Below are 14,793 nucleotides of genomic sequence, written 5' to 3' on the forward strand. Positions count from 1 at the left end.
ATGAGTAGGTTTTTCATGGGACAATGTGAATGCAAGGTGGAATTTGTGCCCTTCGTCTCTGCGCTAGCACACGGCAAGCCCTAGATAATTAATGGGAAGAAATCGGTTTCAAAGAGGCCACTGACCTTCTCGTTACTTGACTATGCGAACTGTATTTCAATTGTTTCTTTTGGAAAAAAAGGACCCTTATTTATTTACAGTTTAAGAGAGTAATAGTAATAATCAAAACCCTTGCTTTTAAACACCACAGTGAAAAGTGAAACAGGTTGCTTTTGTCAATTTTGTGAGGATTTAACACTTCCTTAGAACAAGGTAAGATGCTGCAAAGCACACCAAGAGCCATAATCTCATTGCGCTGTCAGCAAACCATCTGAAGTTGGAGCATTCCTTCAGCGCCTCTCGTGCTTGTCTGTTGCACGAAGGAGATTGATGTGTAATCGAGTGGGCCACCAGAAGCCCGTTGCCAAGGCAACGGTAACAAATGCAGAGGCGGAGTGAGTCGATGGTTACTTGTACGTTCTGACAAATAAACAATCCTGTGGGTGGAATGAGGGTAGTTGTAGGGTTAAATCTCCCCTGCGGAAAAATGGAATTGAACTATTTCAAATAGCTTTCAACTAAAAGGGTTGACTGTTCCTAATTCCCTCCCCCCCCATATTCTGTTGTTTTAAGGGCCGCGTGTTGCGGGGGGCTTACAAGTTCCAGGCGGTCATCACCACATTTGAAATGATACTCGGGGGCTGCCCCGAGCTCAACGCCATCGAGTGGCGCTGTGTTATCATTGATGAGGCGCACCGTCTGAAGAACAAGAATTGCAAGCTGCTGGAAGGCTTCAAGCTAATGAGCCTGGTAGGCCTCACTTTCTGTGGAACCTTGTCATCTGCAAATATGTACAAATCATTCATATGCCGTACATTAATAAACGTGGTATTGCTTCAACATGTGTGGCTTTGTTTTTGTCAGGAACACAAGGTCCTGCTGACGGGAACTCCTCTTCAAAACACAGTAGAGGAACTGTTCAGCCTGCTGCACTTTCTGGAACCCGCACGTTTCCCGTCTGAGAACACTTTTATGCAAGAATTTGGAGACCTCAAAACAGAAGAACAGGTAAGTTTGGGAAAGTGATGCTCTATCAAAATACGTCTATGGCAAATGTGAACACTTTCATAGTCATCTTACACTGAGCTGATACAGATTTCTGACTGATTTTTGTGCCACTAAACACATACACTACGGTGGAATCCACAGGCACACAACCGCTAATTTGTTTTTGTGTGTAAAACAGGCATATGTTTACATTTCTTCGATATACAACATTCAAAAGTCATTAAGAAGAGTAAGAATTTAATCCCAGATTGGATAAAGTTTGATTATCTTCCTTAGTGACAGATTCTTGTGTATTTCCTTGAAGCAAATTAATGTGAGCCCTTGTTAAAGTTGCCATTTACAAAAATCTGCAGTAAGCCATAAGGTGCAAGACGCATTGGAAATCATCAATCTAAACTGAATATTCATTTTTAGTATTTGAGATGTGTCTCAAATGGCTGCTGCCATAAGGTATTTTGCTACCATAGTGAACAGCTTCAAGAGATTTTTGGCCCTTTTGTGACAGTGAAGTGTGCGTGCGTTTGGAATGAAAAGTGTGTCTGTTTTTTTGGAACGTGGAATAACAAGCCCCATGTTGTTGCAATAGCAGCATACAATGGACTGTTCAATCTCTTGTGTGTTTTCTTTCTCCACTGCAAGCATCTCTGTGGTTTTGTGTTTGCAGTGGAGACTGGGCTCCTGTGGAGTAACTAACACCTAATGGATAGAAATATGTCCTACCTTTTTTTCTTTTCTTTTGTGTTGACCTGGCCTATATTGCCCAAGGGTTTGATTAATTTTTTATCCCTTGTGCCAAAATTTTCACTATGAAAAAGGAATAAAATCTGATGTTTAACATAAAAGTACGATTTAAGGGCCCGGTCACACAGCCGTTTGCGTCTGTATCGCGGGTAAAATTTTGCGTTTTTTTTTGCCCGTGGTTGCCCGCGATGGAAAATGCGCAAAATTGGCCAACCCGCTGTTCATCGGTGGTATGCCCGCAAAACAGACGCCGGTGACTGTTCCGCTTCCTCATCACGTCATTTCAGCGTCATTTTCTCGTGTGGACCACGGGTATAAAAGCTGCAGAGCCGGCGTTATGCCGAGAAATGATTCCTTGCCGAGATTTGCATCCCCTCCCCACTTTTACCTCGTTTTATCTCACTTTTATATCACTTTTAGGGAATTTAATGGCGAACATATAACCAAAACCACTTTGTCTTGCATTTGTTGGGAATGTAATACAACTTAAACCATTCCGTCTTTGTATTTGTTGTGAATGTAATCGAACGGTATTGCGCGCCGTATACAAATCACTTTTGAGCAGGTAACATGTTTATTTTGCCATTTTCTATTCAAATCGCTCGTATTGAAACTGTTATGCACTCTACCGTAAAGCTTATTTCTGCATAATAAGCTTTACGGTAGAGTGCATAACAGTTCTCAAAAGTGATTTATATACGGTGTGCATTACCGTTCGATTACGTTCACAACAAAAACAAAGACGGAATGGTTTATGTTGTATAACATTCCCAACAAATGCAAGACGAAGTGGATTTGGTTATATGTTCGCCATTACATTCCCTAAAAGTGAGATAAAACGAGGTAAAAGTGGTTGTAGTAGCGAGGGGATGCAAATCTCGGCAGGGATTTCTCGGCATAACACCGGGCTGTAGAAATCATAACCGCTCAAGACACAGTTCCGTGAAGATCAAGATTTCAAGCTATGGCACCGAAGAAGCCAATATGTTATTATTGTAATAGTTTTTCATTTTTATTTTATTATCTTGTTATGAAATGAAAAGAAATGTCAAGAAATAAAAATGGATTAAGACGAGTTCACTACGGTGACGGGGATCTTTGTCCACCCCTTGACGTCTCGAGCACAACTGACGTTATATACGCGGAGAAAGGCGTTTGACCGTCACACGCGTAACACGCTAATTTCACGTAATAACACCGCGATACAGGCGCAGAACATGCTATGACCGTGCTCCATCCACGATTACCCGCTGAAATTTTGCGTCCTACCCATGTGTAACCACGCCCTGGCAGCAGCCAGAGCACGTCGTTCCGCGTCATTTCCGCGTCATTACCTCGTGTGCCGCCCGCGGTTAACACGTGGTCTAAAGTTTTGAGCAGCGCAAAACTTTTTCGCGCGGCCAACCACGTGTGAATTTCCGACCGCGTGTAAAGCACTGCTGTATCTCGTCTATATGGCGATCTCAAAGCGTCCAACATCGTCTGCTTCACGGGCAGAAATTTCTGGCCGTGATTCAGCCTTGATGCGCCCGTGAAAGGCTGTGTACCCGCGGTCTGAAGTTTTGAGCAGCGCAAAACTTTTTCGCGCAGCCAACCGCGTGTAAATTTCCGATCGCGTGTTAAGCACTGCTGTATCTCGTCTGTATGGCGATCTCAAAGCGTCCAACAGCGTCTGCTTCACAGGCAGACATTTCTGGCCGTGATTCAGACGCAAACGGCTGTGTGACCGGGCCCTAAGATTGCAGTAATGTCTGGAGTGCATGATATGTTAATGACCAGATTATAATTGTATAAATATTATGTAAAGAATCTTCATGTTCTCATGTTTTGATGTTCGTCAGGTGCAAAAGCTACAGGGCATCCTTAAGCCAATGATGCTGCGGCGCTTAAAGGAGGATGTAGAAAAGAAGTTGGCGCCCAAGGAAGAAACCATCATCGAGGTGGAGCTCACCAATATTCAGAAGAAGTACTATCGTGCCATCCTGGAGAAAAACTTCTCTTTCCTGGCCAAAGGAGCAGGACAGGCCAACATGCCAAACCTGGTCAACACCATGATGGAATTAAGGAAATGTTGCAACCACCCCTACCTCATCAAAGGTAACTGAATGTCCCAAAAATCAAACTCTTAAAAAAACGGCAATGCAGCAAATGGACCTCTGCTCTTTTCAGGGGCAGAAGAAAAGATCCTTGAGGACTTCAGGGAAGTGTATAGTCCAGCTGCATTGGACTTCCACTTGCAAGCCATGGTTCAGTCTGCCGGAAAGCTGGTCCTCATCGATAAACTGCTTCCCAAGATGAAAGCCGGCGGGCACAAAGTGCTCATTTTCTCCCAAATGGTTCGCTGCTTGGACATCTTGGAAGACTACCTCGTTCAGAGAAGGTATTGATCAAAATTAAGCACCCACAGAAAGCCACCGTTGAATTCTTAAAGAAGTAAAACAACTCAATGTTATTTTGAAGGTGTGTGCTTTCCAACTCAATTGGATAGCAGGCAAACCAGGGACCTTAGTGTATACAAGCATCTACTTTCCGTAACGTATCCCATTTAACAACTCAATCCATCATGGCAGGTACTTGTACGAGCGGATAGACGGTCGTGTTCGAGGCAACCTGCGTCAGGCGGCCATCGACCGCTTCAGCAAGCCTGACTCGGACCGCTTTGTTTTCCTGCTGTGTACACGAGCAGGCGGCCTTGGGATTAACCTGACGGCAGCAGACACCTGTATCATTTTTGACTCTGACTGGAACCCACAGAATGACCTCCAGGTAGAGTTCATTCGGGGGCTTTAAATGCTTGAAAATTCTAGAATTTAAATGTGTTATTTTCAAGGTTTGAAAAGTGCTAGAATTTTGGGTGAGGTTGTTATCAATGCTTGAAATTGTTTGGCTTGATGCATTAAATAAAGAAAAAAATGAAATAAATCCACTTAAAAATTATGCCAACACTGCTATCTGGTGGCTTCACTTTGCCATTGCATTTAAGTGTCCCGCTTGATGAACTGCAACTGGCATGAGTTTGTAATTCATTGCAATGTGACACCTTAAACAGGGAACTATGACATGTGTATTAGTGCAAGGATTAAGTATTGTTTATGTGCATTTATTTTGGGCCATGCCAAAAGTTAAGGTAGTATTTCCCAGTGGTAAATTGTAATGGAAAGAACTTCCCCAAACAGAAAATGTAAGCTACATATTACTGTCATTTTTACCCAAGACCTATCTGGGGATAGATTTGTTTCAAACATATTTACGCATGAATTGTTCTGATCCACAAATGTATTTGTGACTTACTCAAGATCTTGATATGATATGTTTTAGTAAATACACATTTGAAAATCACAGATATATTCATGGATCTGAAAAATATATGATGCACAATGGATTTCTCCTTTTAAAGATACTGTAGAAATTAAAGAAAAAATGGCCTTGAAACTTTTTAAGTGCTTTAATTTGGCATTGAAATGTATGTGTACATACCCTGACACCCCACTTGAATTCAAGTAATATGCTAATTACAATTTTCTTTGCATTTAAATAATTCATTGACGCAAATGAAACTGCATGGTTTTCAAACCATTAGCCATAATAGCATAAATTCAATGTTAATCAAACCTGACAATGATAACGCGTAATAATCATAAAAAAACAATGTTTTTTACAAGCTATAAAATGCCTCAAATCTTTTTTGGTCAGAACAGGGAGGTTTGTTGAAAACATTTTAATTAAATGTTTATGACAAATAATCCTATGTATAAAAAAAACATAGAAAAAAACAGAAAAGGATATCAGTTACATAGTCAGTTGAAAAGTAAGCGTGATCTCCCCAAAATGGACCATGTTATCTAAAGAAGACTATCCCTCTAATAATTCTGATTTTAGTTGGGAGTGATTAAAAAAAACTATAACACTACTCGCAAGAATGTCATATTAATATGATGTCACAATCGCATCAAAGCCTTCCCTTTGCAAAAAGCTATCGAACAGGAAGAGGCATTTCTTGTGTTTGCATTTGTGGCCACCAGTATAGGACTTAAGTAAAATTAGTTGTAGTTATTTTATATTGCCAATAAATGAGCCCCTGTAATCCTTATCTACAGAGCCTCTGCTTTAAGCATCTATTATTTTTAAATTTTTATTTGAACAGGCGCAGGCCCGTTGCCACCGGATTGGTCAGAACAAGGCGGTGAAGGTCTACCGCTTGATCACTAGGAACTCGTACGAGCGAGAGATGTTTGACCGTGCCAGCCTAAAACTGGGTTTGGACAAAGCGGTGTTGCAGAGTATGAGTGGCCGGGACAACAGCCTGGGAGGAGGAGGCGCTGGAGCTGCAGGAGGCACTGGGGGAGGGGTGAGTCATGAAAATTGACGTTATATTTGTTTTTTATATTTAGAACAACATTCTTTTGTGACTAGTCATTTGACTTTCCTCAAGATTCATACTTCATTTTGTTCAGCATTTTGTGATATCCTGGAAGGGGGATTAGCTCGTGTGAGGGCCCCCCTCTTAAAGTTTTTTTCATTTTCCTCATGTTGAGGTTTTTGAGATTTTCCTCGCCCTCATATGGTTTCAGATCGAGGCATGGTGTAATAGTAGTCTGTAGCTTGTACAGCCCTTTAAGACTTCTTGTGATTGTGAGCTATAGAAATAAACATGACTTGACATTTTGTTTAACATTTAGTTTTATTTGTATTCATCAGTTTTTAAAATAAAATTTCGGTTGAAGCTATAAAATGAGATCATTGTTAACAGCGCTGAGAAACAATTTTTAGATAACAGCAACTCAAACTTTATCCATATGAGAACTGGAGAAGGACTTGCAAATAAAACTTTTGGTGTTTCAAGTTTTTTTGTTTTTGTTTTCTACCATGATTTGATCTCTCTGTTCAATCCAACAAACCTCTACTAATATCAGTAGAAACCCTTTTAAGCAATACCCATAGGACAATAACTGAGGATATATGTATGTATTTGTCACAAGTCTCTCTCTAGCATTGAATGGTTAAGAGGATGCCACCATAAAAGACTGCCAGTTGCTGTACAGTGCCAAAGTAACTAACTATTCAAGCAACATTTGGGAAAATAATAGATATCTATGAGAAAATATGTAATGGCTATTGGATCAAATCTAAAGCTTTGCCTCCATTATAATGATTTATTTCCTTCTCTCAGACAGGCCAGCAACAGTTGTCCAAAAAGGAGATTGAGGATCTGCTGCGACGCGGAGCTTATGGCGCCATCATGGACGAGGAGGACGAGGGGGCTAAGTTTTGCGAGGAAGACATCGACCAGATCCTTCAACGCCGTACTAAGACCATCACTATAGAGTCCGAGGGTCGGGGATCCACATTTGCCAAGGTAAGTTGGCACACCTTGACATTTTTAACGGTCACGGGGAATATACCAAATATCATTGCTAAAAAGTTTCTGATGTCATCTCCAGGCCAGTTTTGTAGCATCAGGGAACCGCACAGACATTTCTCTGGATGACCCCAACTTCTGGGATAAGTGGGCTAAAAAAGCAGACATCGATATGGAAATGGCTAACGGCAGAGTAAGTGATACTTTATCAAGTTGGAAAAAGTTAGCTTACAACAAGCTGTGTTTTTCCAAAGTGCTCAATCTATAAGTAATTTCTTAAATTTTCTGGAATTTTGATATAATTTTCAATTACATTTTGTGATATTTTAAGTCAATATTTGACCCAAGTTCTTCTAATGTTCTAGATATCAATTTATTTTAAGTAAGTACTTTAAATTGTGTGTCAGTTGAGTTTAAAAAACGTTTTAAATGTGACCAAAAAATAAACAACATTTGGAGATATAGAATGCAAGCTTTTTTGGTTACCTCATTCAAACGTTGTACCGAAAAATCCAAAGGGCCTCTGCAGTTGGTGCCGTAGTAGAGGTTGTAAATTTGGAAAAAGATAGTAAATTTGAATAATAAAATAATACAGGAAATGAATATGAGCCAGATGGCAGACTATAACAACACAAAATTAAACACATTTTACTGGACTGACACAATTTACATTTAGTGGCACACTAAGCACGCACTAAGGCGCAGTATCTGGAAGGTTACAGTTCATTTAATCAATTTCAGATACAACTCAGCCCAAGCCATCTAACAGTGAACTATTTGTAATGTTTAATATTTGTATTACGTATTCTTTGTAGTTCTCGTATCTAAATGGACACTAAAACACTCAAACGTTGAATAAGTAGCATATGTTCTGCACTATGAGGTGCAGCGGATTATAAGTCGCACCCTATTAAAATAGTCTTTTGTCATGAAGTCCTTATTGATTAGGCGCAACGTACCATAAGGATCATGATATTTAGACTAGTGCATTATTATAATGTATGATATGTTGCGCTGACCCTAATAGCAAAACATTGAATGCAATGGGATTTTAGACCTGACTATTGTCAGGAATACATTACCACTAGACCACAAGTGGTCCAAATGACATACAAAATGGCATTACCACAATATTTTTACTCACAGTACCACAACACTGATTTGCATAGTGCATTCTGATAGGTTAAACAGTCTTTCTACTTCTTCATTCGTGCCTCAATAACCTCTCAGTTTAATAGGTATGCGTACGTATTATAATGCACTGTGCAAATCAGTGTTTCTGACGCCAAAAGTAAAGTGTCAGCATTCTCACTGACACTACTCCGGTTCGATAATCATTGCATACAAAGTTTTACAAATGATCTCAGTGATGTTTTTTATTTGTTAAATCATCGTACAATCATTGGTCCAATACGGTATTACTGAAAACCTTGAATGGTAACGCATACCTAAAATTACTGACGGTATGAGTTTCCAATATTATCTGCCATTCTTGCGCCATAAATGTCACACTTTCAAATTTCCGCCCAAATTAGGGTTTTTTGGTGTGCCTTTATAGTCCTGAGTTATGGTATATCTAATCTCGACTCCTAGTAATTTTATTTTCCATGCCCACAGAACAGCCTGGTTATCGACACGCCCCGCGTCAGGAAGCAGACGAGGCCCTTCAGCTCCACCAAGGATGAGTTGGCGGAACTGTCTGAAGGGGAAAGCGACAGTGACGACTCCAAGCCCAAAGTCAGGCGAGCTCACGAGCGACCCAACAGCTACGGACGAACAGAATGCTTCCGGGTGGAGAAAAACCTATTGGTATACGGGTATGTACTGTATGCATATAGAGTGAGAATAAACCGACAACTGGCATTTCACATATTTGGTGGTCTATTTTTAACAAACTCACCTGGACGTTATCTCCCAGGTGGGGTCGCTGGAAGGACATCCTCAACCACGGTCGTTTCAAGAAGCAGCTGACCGACTGGGACGTGGAATCCATCTGCCGGGCGCTGCTAGCTTACTGTCTGGTACACTATCGCGGCGACGACAAGATCAAAGGCTTCATGTGGGACCTGATTGCACCTGCAGAAGACGGGCGCACCAAGGAGCTGCAGAATCACTTGGGTAAATTACCTCGTTGATGACTTGTAACCCTTTGAACATGGACTAACTTCAAGTTCCTCTTCTACTAGGCCTTTCTGCACCTGTTCCTCGAGGTCGCAAGGGAAAGAAAATGAAAACTCAGACTAGCTCGTTTGACATCCACAAGGCTGAGTGGTTGCGCAAGCACAACCCTGAGCACATACTCCAGGACGATGGTTACAAGAAACACCTCAAGCACCACTGCAACAAGTATGTTAATGCAAGTCATGGTTTTGCTTGAATATGGCTAAAATTGAGTGTTTTGATTTAGTATTACAATTTGGAAACAAATCTAAACCATACGAAACTGTCTTTGCATTATGCATCTTAATCTCGTAAGACCCGACCTTCTTGTTTGCTGTGCATTTTTGTCCACAGGTATGGAAGCCAGGTCTTAGGAGGTTAAAAAATCAGAATGGAAATTCATGTTTGGGTTTGGCGCACCTCTGTCCACCGGAAGGACGCATAATTGGTTTTGTAATTGAGACAGATGTGTCCAATAACCCCACACCTGTTCCTACCAGCTCAGTAGCCTAGATGGTAAGGCGCCCGCTTTGAGACTGGGAGGTCGGTGGTTCGCGCCCCGGCCGAGTCATTCCTAAGACTTAAAAAGTGGTCGGCGGCGCCCTCTGTTGGCTGCGGCTGCATCGGCTCGCTACAACGGGTCAGGTGCAATCGACATTTCGTTCTGTGTACATTGTTACACAGAATGACAATACAAGGAAATTATTATTATTATTATTATTAATTAGCCTGACCCTTCGTAAGGACATTTTGGACAGTACCCGTTGTGGGGCCATATTTATTTTCCTCCATAAACTATCACCATCTGTTTCCAGTTTTCATCCGGAGTTGTGAGGCTTGGTTTTTGTTTCAGGTTCTGGTTGTAGTTGTTGACCATTTGTTTTTTGAGGATTTTGTACTGTCATTAAATATTATTTTTGAGCAGCTTGCCAGGCTTTCTGCGTTTGGGTCTTAGCAAATCACAACAAATCACGTGGAACCTGAATCAAAACCAGGACTTTGATTAAGAACTGTAATGTATGTAAATTCATAAGAATTAAGAAGATTTTGAAATTGATTTGTCCTGGCTGGATTACTGAATTGGTCACCCCTGGTGCAATCGCATCCAGAAATACTCGTCCCGTATTGCTTTGGATTGGTTTTGTGTGAAAATTTGGATTTGTTGGGTTACAATTTGTGTGCTTGTGACACACTTTATTATTTGCTTACGCACTAGTGCCTAACTAGACTGCTCAGTATGAATGAGCACACCCCAAAACGACCCACCTGAGCTAAGTGCTTCAAATGTACGAGGGCTTTAACTGATTTTTTTTGTTAATTCTATCTTGAACATTACTTGTATGGTGTAAATTGAACACACTAGATGTTTTTTTTATTTTGGGGGGAAAATATCCTTATTTTTAATTAAATATTGCATGATGTCATATTTCCTAAAACTCAATTACCCTAAAACTTGATTACCCTTGTCTTTATTTGAATAGACACTGAACCGATTTATAAAAATAATCCCAACGATTTTCTGTGGAACTATTATGGTATTATAGTAATTATCCTCATTACGACCATGAGTGAGCTGAAGTCTATCCCAGCTGACTTTGGACAAGAAGCGGGTTACAGCCTGAAATGTTGGTTATTGTGTTACGAAAAATAAAGACCCGTTTAAGCAGAGGAAGAACATGCAAACTCAAGATTCAAATTTTAAGATGTGAAGCATTGAGGTGGACAAAAACTGAACTTGTTGACATGAATCTTCCCTCGGGTGATGAAAGGAAATGCAATCAGAAGAAACTCTTCACTCTTCACCAGCATTCTTGGGCAACGACGAGCCACTATAAGACGCATTGGAGCCGACACTGCTGATTTACTGCGGTTGAGTGATGGCAATTTTAATGAGACTTCAGTCTTGGCTAATGACCGTAATGGATCACCCTTACCAGCAGGCAGGGTGCCACAGAGACAAAAGCTAAATAGATGATGGCCCCCTGTGTGTTTTCTATCGAAAGTTCTCTTTGTTCCATAGTCGTTAAATCCATTCATTGTCCAATTCGTCGTATGCAGGCTTTGCAGCTGACAATGAGGTTTTTCCCCGGAGGACACCCCTCACTTTGTTTCTTTTTAAAGCAAAGCGATGAGTGAGATCTCACGCTTAAGCACTCACGTTGTCACTTGCGACGTCTCTTCCCAATCGACTCACTTCTGAGCTGGTCTGGTGCCCGCTAACAGAGCCAAAGGGGAATCTATGCATGCCAGCCGCAACTGACACGCAACTCAACTGGCGTGCTGCGTAATGAGCAAGTGACAGTGTGCAGAATGCTGCCTGTGGATGCATGCGTGTGTGCCACGCTACACACACTTGCATCGAACGTCGAAAGAGAGGGATGGCAGTTGTGGCGAAGCGTAACAGCAGCTGTTTAAATCAAATGAGAGTGTGCAATGCAACCTACTTACCACATTTCATTTCACAATAAAGTTAAAGGTTTTAGACACAATTTTACATACATGCAAACCTTTTGACATTAACAAGAGGTAAAACATATCGGACATTCTATTTTTACATTGAATATTGATCATTTTCATGTATCGTCACTCGCATCGCCGAAGGAAAAGAAACGGCCATATTGGATGGTTCCAACATACGCAGTTTGATGTTGTTACTGGTCTTCACAATTTTGTTGGATTTTTAAATGAAAGTTTAAGGTGTGAGGTGTGGTTTTTTGTGACATAACCTTTTTTGTGTGTGTAAGGTAGAGGGCTGATAGACTGTCGATTGTTTCATTTGTGTTCAACCAGACTCTGTGTGTGTATGTTTGTGTGTCAGTGTGTTCGTAGCAACGCTCCCTCAAGCGATTGTGCGCGATCAGGGCTTTCTCTTTTCTAAGTGGCTGCTTTTCTGCATGCAGGGTGCTGCTCCGGGTCAGAATGCTGTACTACTTGAAACAAGAAATAATTGGCGACGAGGCCCAGAATGTTCTGAACAACTTGGAAGCAAGGTGAGTGCCCCTGCAACTGGGATGTGAGAATTGACGGTTTAAATATTCAATGAGGAGAGACTAATTGCACTGTAACAGTCAGTGACTGACTTTCAAGCTTGAACCAGCTCTGTAAAGTAGAATCATTGTGTCAAAATCAAATGTTATTATTTTTGTATTGCCTTTTGTAGTTGGGCTTTACTAACATAACACAATGCAGTATGCCAAGGACAAAATGGCATCGCATAAATGAAAGCATAATATTTAAAACAATGATTGAGCAAAACCTGCTGGAATTTTTTTTTTAACTGCATTGCAACATTTAAATGCAAGCTCCAGGTAGAAAAACCTGTAAGCTGCATTATTGGCAAAGCATATAATGGTGAATAAGCCATTGATTTTATTTGTTTTTAAACGTGTGTGTTGTTTGATTTTTCCTTCAGTGAGATTAAAATTGCAGTGCCAGAGCCAGACCACTCAGAACTGCCAGCCTTATGGTGGGACAACATCTCTGACAAGTGTCTTCTACTGGGAGTCTACAAGCATGGTGAGTGAAAACCAATAGATCTACCGGTAGTCCCGATCTTAAAATTGTGCAGCAGACATCCTCACTTTAGTATACTACAACGCTTCTTTTTTTAGGGATGTAATTATTATTATTTTTTTACAGGTTATGAGAAGTACAACACCATCCGAGCAGACCCAGCACTGTGCTTCCTAGATCGCGTTGGTCGACCTGACGACAAGGCCATTGCTGCTGAACAGAGAGGCAACGATTTCATGGATGGGTCAGCAGAAAATATGTTGATAGTTGAATTTTTGATGGCCGCAAACATATCTTGTGCATCACACATCTTTTTGTGTATGTGCAGGGATGTGGACGATCCAGAGTACAAGCCTGCACCGGCGCTGCTTAAGGACGACATGGAGGTAAACAAGAGACCGAGCCAAAGGTCAAACTTGTCTCCCTTTGAAAAGGACGATCAATAATTGGACTGACAGTGACGAGAGTGTTCACTCGCAACACTGACTTAGCAGTCATGTCCGTTCACATTACTCATTAAAAGTTAGTGTTGTATTTTTTTTTTTTTTACATCATTGTGAACTTTTTTTCTGGTTGGTTTTATTAGAATTCCCCTTAAAAGTAAAAGTAGGTAATTACAATACACTTTGAAATCCCTCGTTTGTTGGCCTGCTGAAAAAAAATCTTCTATTGCTGGACAAATGGCAAAATATGTGTTTAATTAATATGGTGCCTTTGTGAAGTCAACTAAAATCTGTAGGTCAAAATTGTTTACGTAGTTTGCTATTTGATGTTCTTGGCGTCCCTGAGTGCCAAACTACCATCTTTTCTGGACTATAAAGCTACCTAAAAAAGCCAATTTGTCCAGAAATTTGAAAGTGTTCCTTTATATTTAAACTTACGGTGGGTAAGATTGCAAAAGCATACAGTAATTTTCGGTATGCGTCACCATACAAGTTTTAGGGTTATACCTTTGAGAAATTATTTTGCATTAATTGAGCAAATTGATAAACATTGCTGACGTAAATTGCAAAAAGTTATGAGCAACGGAAATCGAATCCCAGTGGTAGCGGTGAAAGCAGTGACACTTTTCCATTGGACTACCAATGTTACAAACAACATGCAACAAGGCAATAGACCTCATTATTACACTATTTTTACTCACGGTGCCAAGAACACTTAAAGGGCATTTTGATTGTTAAATAGTCTACTTCTTTTCCAATAAATGTTCGAGAATGGAGAAAACACAAACTATTTCACAAAATACTGGACAAGTTGTTTAACCTACACGTAACCCTTTTTCGCTGTACCAGACGACTGCACACATTAAGGGTCTGCGTTGTGTTTGGGGTTGATTTCTGTCGTGTGAAGAAAACAGACGCAGAGGTCCAAATGCGGCTGAGACGTTCACTTTTAATTCCCTGTGAAACCAAAAGAAACGCTGCGAACAGTTTTGACGAAAGCAAAGCTTTTGATTAATAACAGGTCAACAAAAATAAAACACCTAATGATCTAAATCTAACTTAAGTTGATTTATGTTAAAATAATATTTTACATAGACAACAAACGAATACGTCCTCACCTTGTGAAACCCAAAGAAATACTGATGTGAAAATGGTGCCACTGGAAGACAAACGCTAAATAAGAGGTCTTGACTAAGACAAAATGAAACCACTCCCCTCACTTTAAAAGAACCCAAAATCAATATACAGTGAAAGGAGACCCCCCTAGTGACGTTTTTCACTAACTGCCCTACATACACTTACATATCAAACGAGAAAGGTTATTCGCGCACAGGTAAAGAAGTCAAGTCTCAAAGGGCTGCACAGACCACACATTATTGCAAACCTCAAACTAATTATTAACCTTTAATGCCATTTTGTAAATGGTCTGCATTTATATAGCACTTTTCAATGTGCTTCACACTTACCCAT

At 40.6% G+C, this 14,793-nt stretch overlaps 1 protein-coding gene across 2 annotated transcripts in view; it reads left to right on the forward strand.

Moving 5' to 3' along the window:
• The window catches only part of chd9 (chromodomain helicase DNA binding protein 9), a 109,749-nt gene that overhangs the window by 76,314 nt on the left and 18,642 nt on the right, over window positions 1-14,793 (forward strand). For both annotated transcript variants that reach the window (XM_088333915.1, XM_088333916.1), the window contains exons 13-27: window positions 673-849; window positions 964-1,107; window positions 3,690-3,945; window positions 4,018-4,228; window positions 4,419-4,614; window positions 5,993-6,196; window positions 7,019-7,204; window positions 7,290-7,400; window positions 8,825-9,024; window positions 9,126-9,325; window positions 9,394-9,553; window positions 12,268-12,357; window positions 12,780-12,883; window positions 13,007-13,124; window positions 13,209-13,266. In XM_088333915.1, coding sequence (XP_088190041.1) covers window positions 673-849; window positions 964-1,107; window positions 3,690-3,945; window positions 4,018-4,228; window positions 4,419-4,614; window positions 5,993-6,196; window positions 7,019-7,204; window positions 7,290-7,400; window positions 8,825-9,024; window positions 9,126-9,325; window positions 9,394-9,553; window positions 12,268-12,357; window positions 12,780-12,883; window positions 13,007-13,124; window positions 13,209-13,266 — 2,415 coding nt within the window. The remainder of the gene's footprint in view (window positions 1-672; window positions 850-963; window positions 1,108-3,689; window positions 3,946-4,017; window positions 4,229-4,418; window positions 4,615-5,992; window positions 6,197-7,018; window positions 7,205-7,289; window positions 7,401-8,824; window positions 9,025-9,125; window positions 9,326-9,393; window positions 9,554-12,267; window positions 12,358-12,779; window positions 12,884-13,006; window positions 13,125-13,208; window positions 13,267-14,793) is intronic.

This window comes from Urocampus carinirostris, chromosome 4, assembly GCF_059441175.1.
Source record: "Urocampus carinirostris isolate Australia breed hairy pipefish chromosome 4, RoL_Ucar_1.0, whole genome shotgun sequence".
Lineage (NCBI taxonomy): Eukaryota > Metazoa > Chordata > Actinopteri > Syngnathiformes > Syngnathidae > Urocampus > Urocampus carinirostris.